The sequence below is a fragment of the Myotis yumanensis genome, unplaced genomic scaffold (genome assembly GCF_028538775.1).
Source record: "Myotis yumanensis isolate MYYU_CA2020_CCGP unplaced genomic scaffold, mMyoYum1.0.hap1 SCAF_10, whole genome shotgun sequence".
In the NCBI taxonomy this organism is placed as follows: Eukaryota; Metazoa; Chordata; class Mammalia; order Chiroptera; family Vespertilionidae; genus Myotis; species Myotis yumanensis.
Window position 1 is genome coordinate 24,599,878 of NW_027223761.1, and position 15,962 is coordinate 24,615,839.

Consider the following 15,962-nt stretch of genomic DNA (forward strand, 5'->3'; position numbering starts at 1 on the left):
GTATATCTGATGTCTCACTGAGTTTTGGGAGATTAAATATTCTCTTCCTCTTCCTAATAGTAATTTCTTTTCTAAGACACTTTTTCTCTGCTTACCAATTTAGTGACAAAACAGCTTCAGAAAAGCATTAAGTCAACTGCAGAACTGAGAGATTTTCATAGAGGAACATCCTAAAGCACTGCTCAGAATATGTTTCGAGTTCCTAGTATGTGTGTGTCTTTTACTTTTTAATAAACAATATCAGGGTAGCCCATTGTTTTCTGTCCAATACTGTGCTGGGCATTCGCTAGAGAAACAAAGAAACAAAGGCCCATGTGACCCATATTGATTACAAAAATTGAGAGGAGTTGAAGTTCTTTAGGGACTTTTTAGAACTCAGAGCCTTGTCACACGTGGAGCTGTTCAGGAGTGTCACACACCCAGCTTTGAGAATCTTTGCTCCCAAAGATCCAGAGTTATCTCAGATGTGATTGCATAGCCTCCTCTATGTAGAATAAATCATTAGTGACTTGAATGAGTTGTAAGTCATTTCCAAGAGAATATGTTTAATGACTTTTTATAAGCCATCCTTATCAATGTCTGTTGTCTTATAGTCAGATATGATTGTGTCATCCCAGTTACAATTTTGAGTCATTTCTTTAAAGATAGAATACATTTTACAAGCCTTTTAAAAAATGGCCATCAGAAGGGAAAGCGGTGTGTGTGTGTATGTGTGTGTGTGTGTGTGTGATTTGTGCTGTGTGTGTTTGGGAGGAGTATTGGCCCGGAGGCAAGTGATTGCCCCACCAAGCCTGCGCTACAGGATGGTGAAATCCCAGAGTGCCTGCCTCTGGTGCAGGCCTTGACCTTTGGCAGCTGGCCTCAGGGTATAGACGCCTCATCATTTAGAGTTTTCCTCTTGCCTGGACATAATCATATCAGCGCCTCAGTGGCTTGGAGATTGAAGCTCCTCTTGCTTGAGATGATGATTGGATGTACAGTCAATGCTTTTGGGGAGGACCCTTTTGGATTTGGGGCATTAGAAGGGATTTACTGGAGTGTGGTGGGGTTCTTTATTCTTTTTATGGTGGGGGCTTTGGTCTTTTTCTAAATTATTACATTATCTAAGGAAGGTTTCATCGGGTTATTTGTAAGCATTTTATACACAATAAGTGAAAAATGTCAAGATATTATCATATACTTCTAAGGATCCCAATAGAGGCCAGGGTAGCCAAGTAGAAATTTTGCTAACTCAGCTTATTTATTGCCAATTCTGGTGAAACAGTTGAAAATAGTAGTGTAATGAAGTCTTTTAAATGCTTGTCTATGTGTCGCTCTTTTTTATTTTTAATAAAGAAAGTTCAGGGGAGCCCTTTCTGATATTCTCCCATGCAGTTCCTGGCAGTTTTAGAGAGCCAATGTCACTAAAACATGAAAGTAGCAGGGTGTGGCCTGATGTGAAGGAAGACTTTTACTAAATCCATTGGGCCACCCTTTCGGTGCTAGGAAAGCAGCTGCAGTTTTAACTCTCATTTGAATGAAGGGATAAGAACTATTTGGCTCCAATAGCCAATTCCTTGAACACATGGTTCTGACTATATTTCACAGACCAAACCTATGTGAACTTGAGACCAAGGGATAGAGTATGCGAACTTGAGACCTTGCAGTTGGGAAGACAGAAACACACCCGTGCAGAAACAAAATTTCCTGAAACAAATTTACCTTTTTACCACATGGGTGCATTCTGACATGTGTTTGTTTTATTCTGTTCTTTCTGATTTCAAATTTTTTAAAGAAGCTGGCTATGACCCATGAAAACAATTTCACAAACCATTCATTAGTTGTGAGCTGTAGTTTAAAAAGTAACTGTCGGAGCAGAAGTTGTGGGAATGCTTGTCTGAAGGCTGGGCTCTGATGAAGTAATGTTTTCCTATCAGTGGTGTTACTAAGTGTCGCCATAGTAAGACCTAAACCGTTTAGTTAATGAGAATATTTACCATAGTAAATGCTGTTGGATTGATTCCTTGATGAATAGTGCATTTTGTCTGCTCGGATGGAGTAATTGAGTGTTTCTAATCTGCCCAGACAACAATCCTTACAATACTTCTTGTTGATGTGAAGTGGACTATTGAAATAGCATTTTGTCTGTGTGTCTTGGCTAGTAATAAGCACTGTTTTTGTCATCGTTAGGGTTACCAGAACAGCTGTTGACGCCCAGAGAATGCCTGAGAACACCCGTTAAGTAGCAAGGAATATTATAGTTTAACCCTCAACTGTTCCATGTGATTCCAAGCCATAGAAAGGACAGCAATGTTCTTTTTGTCTTTGGCCTTCATTTTTCTTTGCCATTTAGTAAACATGGCTCAAGATTTAGAATATTTTCTACTTTTCTCTTTCGAACACACCCCACACTTAAAAACGGGGCCCTGCTTAAAAAGACAAAAACGAATAAGCCCCCCAAACAAGTGGAACTGGTTTCAGTGGTCGAAAAATATTGACATGAGCCTAACTAGTTTTATTTTTTAAAGTTATGCTTTAAGGATGTGTAATTGAAGCCCTACACGCCTTTCACTTGCGGTATGATATTTACACCCCGGTGTTTTGTTCTCTCTCATTTCTAACTTGTCGGGTTAGCATCTCCTTGGGGAACACACCCTTAAATGTCTCCTAGGCTATATTGCTTCACCGAGAGCGCAAACAATTACAGCATAAAATATTACCTTTGGAGATGATGTCATGCGTCTTTCTTAATTGCCAAACCCTTGTAATTCTGAAGGGGGTATGTTTAAGTCTGTACTCATTCACACACTTGCTAACACCAGCAAATGTGCCTACACAGATAGGAAAAACATGAATCTAAGGGTTTCTTATTTTCTACTAATTATGCATGGAATGCGCGGGAGCAGTGATGCCAAAGTAGGAGTCATAATGATAGATTGGGAAAGGACCTTGGAAGTTACTGAGCACAAAATATGTTACAGTAGAGGAGGCTGAGTTCCAGAGGAGCTGGGTTTCTTCTCTTTGCGTCCCATTGTATTACATGGCTGCCAGAGTGAGCGTTCTCCAACAGACTTGACCTTGTTGTAGAATTGGACTTCCCCTGGCAGCTTTCCATGTTGTTAGAGTGAAGGTCTGATTTCTAGAAGCCAGCGCAAGGCCTTTGGGATGTAGTTTCTGCTGGTCTTCATAGCTTCTCTGGCCACTGGTAGCCATACTGCTTGTAAATGTCAAATTCTGGGATAGTTTTATCTCGTTGACCATTCTGGTTTTATCTCATTTGGCCATGCTTTCATGTATGATATTCCCTGTGCCTGGAAGGCACCCTCTACCCAAACAAACAAGTTATCTAGTTCAGAGGCTTTCAACATTTTTTTCCCCTATGAACCCAGTGAGAGGACTACAAACTCACTCTCTCTCACTCTCTCTCTCTAACACACAAACACGAAATCTACATAATTATCATAAAACAGTGCTTACTCTTTTTCTATGTGATGTACTTTGATATTGATGTTAATTATTTATTATTTCTCTTTTTAAAAATACCATTTGCCACCTACCAAATAGATTTCATATCCTTATCTGTACTAGCGACTTCCTAAGGAAACGTTGGAAGTGTTTGGGGAATATTTTGGTTGCACTACTTAGTGCACCAGGGAAACAGGGATGCCAAGCACCCTGTAGTGAGCAAGATCTTGCATATCCTGCTCAGTGTGCCAGTTGCATCTCTTCAGAGGAACAGTGTCAACCTCGGGAGTGAGACCACAGCAGCCCCCTGTAATCGGTGTCCTTGACACCTCAAGCATATGGAAGATGTGGTTGAGCATCTTTCCCTGCTGTGCTGCAGTCCTTTTGTTGTTGTTCTAGTTTTGCCTCCTTCACAGCCTCAGGACGCTCTTGAGGGTAGATACTATGTCCTACTTGTCTTTTATATCCAAGGCTTGAACCCTGGCACAAACCTAATAGGTGCTCAATAGAGAGAGGAGGAAGAGGCTTGATCCAGTGTCCTGCTGCAAGTGTACAGGAGAGGTTGGAAAAACCAAACCAAACCAAAACCTAAAAAAAAGAAAGAAAAAAAGCACTGCAGTTTTCCTGACTCAAGCCAGCCCTGCCTCAAATTATTTGGTTCTGGATAGAGCTGGGAAAGAGGATTTCTAACCAAAGACACATTATTTTTTCCTATGGGAGAAATCCGAGGAGGTGATATCATATGCTTTTATTTCTAAAAGGCTAACATAGGTATTGAGGTTTGATTTACATATAGCACAATTTGCACTTTCTAATTATAGTTCTAAGAGTTTTGATAAAGGTATGCAATCATGTTACCACCATCATCAAAATCAAGATGTGGAACATTCCTGTCACCCCAGAAAGGTCTCTCATGCCCCTTGTAGTCAACCTTTCTCCCAGCCCATCCTCCCAGCTGTTGGCCACCACTGATCTGTTTTCTGTCTCTAAAAGTTTGCCTTTTCCTGGCCCGGCCAGCATGGCACAGTGGTTGAGTGTTGATCTGTGAAGCAGGAGGTCACGGTTTGATTCCCTGTCAGGCCATATGCCTGGGTTGCGGGCTCTATCCCCAGTGTGGGGCGTGCAGGAGGCAGCGGATCAGTGATTCTCTCTCATCATTGATGTTTCTCTCTCTCCCTCTTCCCTCCTCTCTGAAATCAATAAAAATATATTACAAGTTTGCCTTTTCCAGAATGCCATGTAAATGGCATTACACAGTAGATAGCCTTTTGGGTCTGGCCTCCTTGATTTAGCCCAAGGTATCTGAGACTCATCCTTGCTGCTTTTTGTATCAATAGTCTGCTCCTTGTTATTATTTCATTTATAGATACACCCACATTTCTTTATCCATCCACCAGTGAAAGTAGCATTGCTGGGTCAAATGGTCATCAACCTATGTTTACTTTTACAAGAAACTGCCAAATGGTTTTCCAAAGTGGTTGTACCATTTTGCCTTTCCACCAGCAGTAGGAGCGTTCTGATTGCTCCATGCCCTTGCCAGCACTTGGCATTGTCAGCTAGTATTATTTTTACATTTTAGCCATTCTCATAGTGGTGTGGTATCTCATTGTGATTGAATTTCCACTTCCCTAATGACTAACGTTGAACATCTTTCTGCGTGCTTTTTGTCATTTGTGTAATCTTCTTTGGTGCAACGTATGTTCAAAAACTTTTACCCATTTTAAAATCAGGTTTATTTATTTTTATTGCGTTTTGGGAGCTATTTCTATGTTACAGATACAAATCCTTTATCTGATAGATGTTTTGCAAATATTTTCACCAAGTCTATTTCATGTCTCTTCATTTTCTTAACAAAGGGAATACAGCTTTGAATGCAAAAATTCTGAAAGGCCTTAAAATACAAGCTTTAATCCATGAAAGTCGAGAAATGGATTAAACATTCTTTTCTATGTCTCCTATAGCAGAAAGTTTTAATTTTTATTATTTTTTAAGATTTAAAGCTGGCATCTTCTCTAGCCTTTCTGTGTGGTTAGGAAGATTATATACTAGGATGTTCAAGGACGTTAACTGGATGATGACTTTGCAAGGTGGTAACTTTGCTCTGTAGTAATTAACATTTATTTTAAAGTGTTGCTATGGTGATTGTAGCAGCTACCCTCTTAAGGATTGCAAGGCTGCAGAGAAGCAAGTTTTGGGTTCTTTCTGCTGGGAAGCACTGAGTCTTTGTGCTTGAAACACCAGAGAAAATGCCAGATAGCATGGAGCCGGTGTATCCAGCTGCCTACAACTAATAGAAACGTTGCTTGCAGCCTTAGAAGGGTATCTATTGTGACATCGAGTTGGATTCTAGCAGTGCCAAAACATGTAAGGTCAGAAAAATATCTCTGGAGCAAAATCTGACTAAAATAGCATACATACTGTTTTGGCCCCATTTCTGCAGTGTTAAAGAACAGATTCTTCACGTGTATGTAGCAGTTCCTATTGCTTTCGGAATGCCAGAATGCATTTTAAACGGTTAAATTTAATGGAACATTGCAACAGTGTCTTAATAACAAGAATAGAGTGGACTGATGGATTTTAATAAAAAAATTTTAAGAACTGTGAATTTACGTTTTGATGTAAAAGCCTCCCCATCCCAGCATAGTCTATGCTTTGTACCCAAATGAATAATCAATACTTCGTAAATGTTTGTTAAGTGGGTGACAGTATATCTCTTTTTTTTTCCTGTAAAGGAAAATCCTTAATTGACCTCTTTTCCTTTGGACATGGTGGCTTCCTGTAGCAAAGACGTATGGCCTGCCAAAAAGAGCATTGAGATATACACTGAGTGGCCAGATTATTATGACCACCTGAGGTTTGTAGGCAAATTAGCTATAATTTCGCACTGAAGTTGCTAGAGGGCCAGACCATTATAAACGTATGAATAGCACAACATACCTAAGTATCGTTGCTGATCAAGTTCATCCTATCATGTTGATGGCGTATCCCAATGGAGATGGCTTCTTCCAACAAGACAATGCGCCATGCCACTGTGCTCGTATTGTGCAGGAGTGGTTTCAAGAACATGAGAGAGACTTTACCTTGCTTAGGTGGCCCCCACAATCACCAGATCTCAATCCAATTGAGCATTTGTGGGACGAAGTTAAAAGAGCCATCAGACAGCTGGTTCCACAACCATCAAATCTCACAGAACTGGATATGGACAGTGCTATTCATCAGGCATGGTGTCAGATTCCTCGCATCACCTTTCAACATCAAGTGGAGTCAGTGACAAGAAGAATCGCCACAGTTTTGAAGGCAAAAAGTGGCCCAACGAAGTGCTGATGCGGTGGTCATAATAATCTGGCCACTCAGTGTATCAGACTTTAATATTTACACTTTTGTTAAAAGATATAAGATGATTTTTTATTTTGCAGATGAAGAATCTTAGAAACATGTTCAGGACTGTGGGGTTTCATATTTGTAAAAAGAATGCATCACACATAGAAAAAGAATCTGTAATGACACCCATGAACTATGACAGTGGTTGTTCCTGGGTATTGATATGATATTTTGGATGGTTTTCTGTGTGTGTGTGTGTGTGTGTGTGTGTGTGTTTAAAGAACAATTAACATAGGTTACTTTTGTTACTATAAAAAGGTGGGGAGAAAAAGAGATTACTTGCCCAAAGATATGGATTAATGTCAGAAAAGAAATTAAACTCTTCATAAACTTTGACTAGAATTCTGAAGGTATATGTGTGGCTATTACTTATGGACAAGAGAGACCTTCCCTTCAGATTTGTTCCACCAGAGGCATTTCCAAATTTTTTGTTTTTGTTCACACTGTAGAAATCTGTTAACTGGAGATTGGCCTGAACTTTTTGGTTGATAACAAAAGACCCTTGAAAAGTCATTGGAATAGCAGTAGTTCTTAGTCATTATCAGCTTGTGTGTGGTGAGTTTAAAGACATCACCAGCTTTTTCCAGAGAACATACATACTAGAGAACCCTGTGTTCTCGGACATATGTAATTAAATGACTTTCAAAACTGCTGAGTGATATTTGAGATATAAGCAACGATGTGGCAGCAGCAGTATAATTTTATCTAATACCAATAGGAGGGCTTGTTCAAATTTAGAATCATTGGGTCAGTTACAGCATATTTAAGACTAAATAATTCTGTGGCAAAAGGCCCAGAGCTGACAAGTACGCAATGGCGGAGCCCACAGTGATATGTGCTTGGCCACCAGCAAACAGGTTAGGCTCGCTTAGGGAGCCCTTTATAGGGATTTTAAAAGGTGCCTTGTTGAAACATGATGTTCCTCTTTACTCTCTAGATACTTTAACATTAGTAAATTTTATGAGGGAAAAAAGATGAGAGTTTAACCACTGGGGAGATTTAGCAGTTTCAATTAGACAATTGCACCCTTTAAATTTTAAATTTGAAACCAGTGACTACTGCTGTTTGAATGTTCAGCTTTATTTTTCTAGTGGAGGTGACGTGTTTTTGTATTTCTGATCTCTGGTAAAACTGCGGAGTCTTGCATTATGTGGGTATAACATACAGATGTATGTTCTGTCCCAGGTAGTGTACCTTGAGAGGCCTAACTATAATGAAACCTATTACAAAACAAATAAATATGTATAGGAAAGATCAATCAAGCAATTATCTATAGAAAAGATGCATGCAAGCAACTATGTATAGAAAAGATACACTGGAGAATTTTCCTGCCCACTAAGTAAAAGTTCTAGGTTCTAACCTCTCTTTATCACTAACCTGCCTGAGGTCATCCTGATAGTTGTTTTTTAAAAAAATATATTTTATTGATTTTTTACAGAGAGGAAGGGCAAGGGATAGAGAGCCAGAAACACCAATGAGAGAAACATCGACTAGCTGCCTCCTGCACACCCCCCACTGGGGATGTGCCTGCAACCAAGGTCCATGCCCTTGACTGGAATCAAACCTGGGACCCTTCAGTCCGCAGGCCAACGCTCTATCCACTGTGCCAAACCAGTTAGGGCCATCCTGATAGTTTTTAAATGGCTATTGTGTTATCTTGTCCTTCCAAAATCTCCTATAAGAATGTAATTCTTTCTTTCTTTCTTTCTCTTTCCTTCCTTCTTTTCTTCCTTCTTTCCTTCCTTCTTTTCTTTCTTTCTTCTTTCTTTCTTTCTTTCTTTCTTTCTTTCTTTCTTCCTTCCTTCCTTCCTTCCTTCCTTCCTTCCTTCCTTCCTTCCTTCCTTCCTTTCTTTCTTTCCTTCCTTCCTTCCTTCCTTCCTTCCTTCCTTCCTTCCTTCCTTCTTTCTTTATTTCCTTCTTTTCTTTTTTGTTTGTTTTTTAAGAGTGCTTGCCTCTGTCAACTACTGAGCCTTAATTTTTTTCTTAAAATTTTTAAAACATGAAGTATTTGATCTTGTACGGCCTTTCTAGCTTAAAATCTTCAGCATTTGGTGATGTGGCGCTTAGAGTGTAGTTTTGTAGGTAGGAACAATTCCAGGTTCTAGGTCTTCTGCACCAATTAGTGTGTGTCTTTGTATAAAAATGGTTTCTTTTGGGAAGGAAGGCCACCGAAGGCTTGGCCTGCTCATAGTCCACTGGACTCAAAAACATGGACATCAGTAAAATAAAACCTACATATCTATGCCTTAGCTTCTTATAGGTGACTTGCCACTTTCTGATCTTCATAGCAACCTACAAGGTTTAGTTATTACTGCTTCTGTTTTTCCAAATGAAGAAGCTGGGGCTCAGAAAAGATGAGCAGCTTGCCCAAGGTTGTGAATCCGCATGCGGGTAAACCTTGCCTGTCTGGTTCCCAGGCCTATACACTTCCCAACTTCCCCAGCTGCCTACCTTCAAGCAAGGCCAACAGTTCTCTTGAAATTACCCTTCAGAGGTGTTTAGGAGTTGGTAGTGCTCTGGCCTTGTGTGACAGCAGCAGTATAATTTTTGTGTGTGTGCGTGTTTTTTTATGTTATATTTATTTTCTTTATGGAACCCGGGGTGGGAAATCACTGGTTTAATTTTAGATGTTGACATTCAGACTCTTGCTCGTATGAATGAACGTCAGGGCCCTGAGCTGGAGGTGCATTTTCTAGTTGAAAATTTTCTAATACATCTTTTATTTATGTATTTTCATAATTTCTCGGGCTTCTGAGCCTACTATACGTCTCATTAGGGGCACAGGGCTTCCACTGGTAAATTGTTGCAGTTACCTCATTTCCGCCAGCATTCTTTCCAGCCTGGAGCCCGCTCCCTGCTGTGGGTGATGTCAGGTCTGGGATCCATTCTGCAGGCTGTCTGTAGGTTGTTTATCACCATTAGCCCTCATTATTTTAAATGAGTACCCACCCACCTTATACTCTGTAACCACATGTTTCCAGAGCTTCTCTGGAGATAACATCTTGTAGCTCGTCCCCACCCCACTCTCTAACCTTACCCACAAAATGTTTTATAACCGAAGCCCGAGAAGTATGAGAGAAAATACCTATAAAGAGAGAAACTCCCAGGGTGTGTGCAGCTCAGGACAATTTGAAAAGTGTTGCTCCTCAATCTGCAGCTTTGAAACAGAACTTCACGTCCTGTTTAACCCATATTAGTTTGTAAATATGAAGTCCCACTAATTGCCTTTATAGCTCACAGCAAAACGACCTGTTTTGTCTTGTTACGCTGAGGGTGGGAAAAAAAGAGAGAGAAGTACATAGGTGTATGTGTTCTAAAAAATTGGAATGCGGAGAATAGTGTGGTGTAAAGTCTCTCCAATTATGTGTCTTTTTCTGGTGAGGCAATTAATCAGTTTTTCTGTTACTGTGATACGCACCTGAACTCAGGTGTGCCAACCCGAGAGGCAACTGCACGGAGGGCCTCCCTTTGCACAGTAATAAATTATGGTTATTCTTCTTTCTCCTTTTATTGGAATGACTCAAGAGCGCCAAAATTGTGTGATATTTTATAGAACCACTGCTCACTCAGCTTATTAGTTCACCTTTCCATATGCTTAAACGTTTTGTTGTATTCTTAAGAATGATTTCAGTGGTGAAGGCCAAATGTGTTTACAAGTGGGAGTGACTCCCTTTTATAATGGCAAAGTTAATAGTCTTTCAATTTTGTATGATGGTACATTTTTTCAGAAACATGCCCTTTCCATAAAATGAAGCGTGTGTATTTTCATCAGGAAGGGTGTGCCCCTCCATGAAAACTACAGAAAAAGGTGAATCATGGGAGGAGTATATGTCAGGCTTGGAAGCCACCCAACCAATCAGTCAAGCCACCCAACCAATCATCAAGCGCTTTGAATCGTCGTAGAGATAAGCAAACTGAGGCCTCATATGACAAGCAGCCCTGTGGCCAGGCCGGGAGTTGGGCCTGCTTGTCCTGATCCCTATTTTGGTGCCTTTGCTCCAGTATTGTTGCTTGAGTGTCTATGAAAAAACAAGTGTTTCTCCTTCCCTTCTGCAGGCATAATGATAGCTGACTAAAGTAGTGCCGAAGCCTGGGTTCAAAAAGAATGTATATAAATAATTACTTAACATTTATTAATTTGTGAATATGGAGAATTGTTTCTGGAGAAGTATATTAATTTCTTTTTCTTATAAGTTACCTTTAATAGAATGTGAGTCGTTCTCAGTGATGGAATGCATTTGAAACTCGATGGTCATAAGATTCATCTCAGAGGAGTTTCATGTTCTAGGAAATGTATATGATGGTTCCTGAATTGCTAAAGCTATTTATAATCCTCATTTTTTGTGTGTGTGTTTTAATATATTTTTATTGATTTCAGAGAGGAATGGGGAGGGAGGTAGAGATAGAAACATCAATGATCAGCTGCCTCCTGCACGCCCCCTACTGAGGATCGAGTCCGCAACCCAGGCATAGGTCCTTGACCGCAATCGAACCTGGGACCCTTCAGTCCACAGGCCACCGCTCTATCCACTGAGTCAAACCAGCTAGGGCATATAGTCCTCGTTTTAAGCATCAAGCAAAAGTGCTCTTCCTGAGATTCACTGATGATTGTGCCAAGGTCTTGGGGGCAGTAACCCTCCTTTTTAAAAATTTTACTAGGACAGAGGGTTTGCTTTATATTTTGACTATCACTGGAGGATTCAAATGATGCTTAGGAGACTCAGAGTTTCCAGTTAAGATCATGGACTGGTGTTCACCTCTCCTGTTGTTACACCACTCGACCAGTGGCAGTCAGGAGATGATTTAGTTCAGTAAGCCCCAGCTTCCCCATTTGTAAAGTGAGGCTTTATGTGCAGTCTGATGTTACCTGTTACTGTGGTTGCTGTTTTTGGTGCTACATTTATTGCTGTTCCCAAAGTTTTCCAAACCTGCCTTAGGAAGGGCTAGTAACTAGAAGGGATGCAATTCCTTTTCTGAATTCCAGTGAGAAGGAAGATGATGGAAGGCACTCTCCTACCTTGGCACTGAAGTTGTCACTTCCTTCAAAAGAAGATTTTATCTGACTGAAGTGTTATTGTGATCTGATTTTCGTGTGCTTGATTTCTCTTACACTTTTCTTTTTTATTTACTTTTCAAATGTATATGTTTTTATTTCAGAGAGGAAGAGAGAGGGAGAGAGTGATAGAAACATTGATGAGAGAGAAACATCAGTCAGCTGCCTCCTGCATGCCCCTCACTGGGGATCAAGCCCGCAACCTAGGCATGTGCCCTGACTGGGAATCAAACCGTGACCTTCTGGTTTATAGATCAGTGCTCAACCACTGAGCCACATCGGCCAGGCTCTCTTACACTCTGTTATACCAACATGTCTAATCGGTAAAGGGAAGGTCACATATGTGAATTTTCATGGCGAATTGCAGACAGGAGAGACCTGAGGGGTCAGCCGTAGACTTTAACATGAGACCAGAGGCAGAAGAACCTGCGTAAGGCAACTTAGCCATTGCGAACTGGGACTGTCCCTCGTGAGGCTGCCTCGACCTGTCTTTCATGGTGTCGATGTTTAGTGGAGTATGGAAGGGGAAAGCCAATCCAACAGACAGTTGCCAGGGAAGAAGGAAATGGTTAATAAAGTAGTTTTAAGCTGTTGGAACTAGTTAATTGTTGCGTTACATCGTCAAGTGAGTTCTCTCCTTTCTATTGCCTCTCTAAGGAAGAACTGGGAATGGACTGCATACCTGGCATGTAGGCACTTGTCTCTAGCCCGCATCTGTTCATAGGCTAAAAATGAAATCCACTCACAGCTATTACCTGGAGGACTTTTATAGGTTTTGTAGAAATATGACGAGGGTACAGCTAGGACCTGTTTTATTGTTCTTGACAATGGCTTAAGAAGCCATCCTTGCCAGCAAAATTATTTTTATATCAAGTCCTTGGGTACTTATTTGCTTATTTATTACTTTTTAAATCAGATACAGCACGTTTAATACCACTGAAGAGCCACACTGGCCCACTCATTGTATGTAGTTTGAGACATTTTCCCCAAGAATCCTTAAAGGGGTACCATCAAGGATTTGGGTATATTTCTAAATGAAAAGATTTAATTTCTCTGTTTTCTGCATCCTGAAGCCAATTTATGACTATTCCTTGTCTGTCTTTATGCCCATTTTTCTTGTTCCTTTACAAACACTCCACCCCTCACTATTTTTCTGTTAAATTAAATGCCTCAAGTCTAATGTCACTGAGTGAACAAACTTCTTAATTTTGTTTTCCAGGGATATCAGTATGAACAACATTACTCAATTACCAGAAGATGCTTTTAAGAACTTCCCTTTTCTGGAGGAGCTGTAAGTATCACAGGGAGAATTGTTGTTTGATTGTGTTTTTTCTCTTCTCTTTGGAAGCTTACAACAGGGATAGTCTAATGTGTCCTGTTAGGGGACATACAGATAGCTTCAGTGGGCTCTGTGCAGAGGAAATCATGCTTTTTGGGGGGAAAACTAACTTGATTTTTTAAGTAGTGTAATTGCTGACGTTATTTTTTTGGTGGTGGTGGTGGGGAATTCTTACCCTTTGAGACAGCATGGAGGGACCTGGACAGTATTATGCTAAGCGAAATAAGCCAGTCACAGAAAGACAAGTATCACATGATCTCACTCAGATGTGGACTCTACTGAGCAAAATAAGCTGAAGTTATTTTCGAAAGCCAGAACTAAAACTGCTACTTCCATAGACATTTTTTTTTTGCTGCAATTATTATAACCACGAATGCTGTTGCAGTGACACAAGTTAATTACAGTGCTATTTGGAGATAACAAGGCTGCTGTGTAATTACCATTGTTGCCAAAGGAGTTGCTGTATGGGTAACACAACCATAAAGAATAATACAAGGCATCGCAGGGTCCTGGTGCAGCCAGCAATATTGACGTGAGAGAGCAGAAAACGGAGTGTGGGTCCCTTTGGGCTTTTGCAAGCGACCTTTGCGGGTGGGGTGGATGCATGGAACACCTTCCGGGACTGCAAGGACACCTTTGACTTTAAGAGTGTCTCTGAACTCGTCAGTTGCACCTCACATTGCCAGCCTAACAGTGTACATTGTGGACAGTTTCTTTCCACTTGTTTTAACCTCCATTTTGTTTTGGTCTCCCCACTTTTTTTGCAGTGCCTCGTTAAAACTGGCACGTTTAGGTTTTAAAGGAGTTGGGAACTACATAGTGTTATATTTTAAGGAGCCAGGTGGAAAAAAGTAAAATCAGACTTGAATCAAGTTAAATATAGGCTTTTCATGACCAAGCTAATTGATTATGTAGTATGTGGAGGTAAGAAGATTACAGTTTGATATGACGCACATCAAAGATATACAGCCCTGAAGGAATCTACATTCTTGTTACAGATTTGAGTCCTGCAGCCCAGCTGTTGAGTATTAGGTGCAAGTCAGTGAACGTCTCCTATCTTAGCTCGGCCCCTCCCCCAGCCGGGGCACAGGAATCAAATATAACACAGGCCGGGTGTGCTCCCTGCTTCCGACAGAGTATTGAAGTCGCAGTTAAGGATTTAATAAAAAGGAGAAAGTTTTCTTCCCACACTACTTAGTTGAACGTAATGTTCCCAGAGCCAGAACTGAACGGGGATTATTTTCACTTCCAAGCTTGTGAACTGGGTCAAGTTTCTTAACTTCCCTCTGCTCAGTTTCTTTGTCTCTAAGGTACAGATAATCAACAGTCCCTACATCGTAATATCGTGGTGAAGACAGAATGAGTTAATAGATGTTAAATGCTTAGGACGGTCCATGAAACAGAGGTTATATAAATGCTAGCTACTATTTATTTTACTATTTTAAAACTACATTAAAAAAAAAAAAGCAGTGGCGTATATACCAAATATTATCTTTGGGTGAAAGGATTAAATGTATGTTTTATTTTGGCCTATTTTTCTTTAGTGAACATTCATTCTCTTGTAATAAATACTTATTTTCATTAATTTGTAACTGAATTTAAAAGGAGTGAACTATGTATTTGAGGGCCCACTCCTTATTTCTCCTAATCAAGCTTTAAGATACTTTACCTACTCCTTTTTAAAAAAAATCCTCACCCAAAGATGTTTTCATTGATTTTGGAGAGAAAGGTGGGGAGAGAGAGAGAAACATCAATGTGAGAGAGAAATGTTTATTCATTGCCTTCTGCATGTGCCCCAACCAGAGATTGAACCTGCAACCTAGGTATGTGTCCTGACCAGGAATCAAACCTGTATCTTTTGGAGTACAAGATGCTCCAACCAACTGAGCCACCTGGCGAGGGTCTATTCCTTTTTATTTCATGTATAGTTTCAGACTTAGGATTAGTCTCCCTTTATAAAAGTAATGATGCAATGAAAGGACATTAACAAGCGGGTGTCCAGCCATCTGATGCCCCTGTGGGACGTGGGACGCCCCAGGTGGGGCCTGGAGAAGCTCTCCTTCCTTTGGGTGGGCGGTGGTGTGCAGATCCCTTTACAGAGGCCTTTGACTGCCAGCTCCACTCTGAGAGGTTCGTAGTGAGGACCTGGATGTGGAGTCAAACCTGCTCAAGCTCAGCTTTGTGACGTTCACATCTTAGATTTCTTAAAATCTCAAATGACCAAGCCTAGCTCAAGCTCATGCGTGCTGTCAACTGAGACTTTCAATTGGAACCAAATTGAATGTGCCCGCTTGTTCTTTGGAGCGAGGTCATGTTCTCTCCATATTCTGCTATTGCAGTGAGGAGAGCCCATCAAATCAAGCTAGGACACTTTCTCCAAATATTGTACAGGATTTCAAAAACACATTCAGCCTGGCCAGTGTGGCTCAGTGGTTGAGCATCAACCTATGAACCAGAACATCACAGTTCAATTCCCGGTCAGGACACATGCCCAGGTTGCGTGCTCAATCCCAGTATGGGACTTGGAGGAGGCAACCAATCAATAATTCTTTCTCATCATTGATGTTTCTATCTCTCTCTCCCTCTCCCTTCCTCTCGAAATCAATAAAAATATATTTAAACACACACACACACACACACACACAAACACTCATATTCAGTTAGGGCAGCTGGTGGTTAATTTCAAAGAAGAGGTCAGAGTAGTCTTTTATACTCTAGGAATACTTTAGACATTCAAGGGGATTT

General features: G+C 40.6%; 1 protein-coding gene across 1 annotated transcript in view; it reads left to right on the forward strand.

Annotated features, from left to right (window-relative positions):
* Positions 1-15,962, forward strand: part of LGR4 (leucine rich repeat containing G protein-coupled receptor 4) — a 94,773-nt gene that overhangs the window by 35,924 nt on the left and 42,887 nt on the right. The window contains exon 2 of the mRNA XM_070428136.1: positions 13,098-13,169. Within this exon, the coding sequence (XP_070284237.1) occupies positions 13,098-13,169 (72 nt within the window). The remainder of the gene's footprint in view (positions 1-13,097; positions 13,170-15,962) is intronic.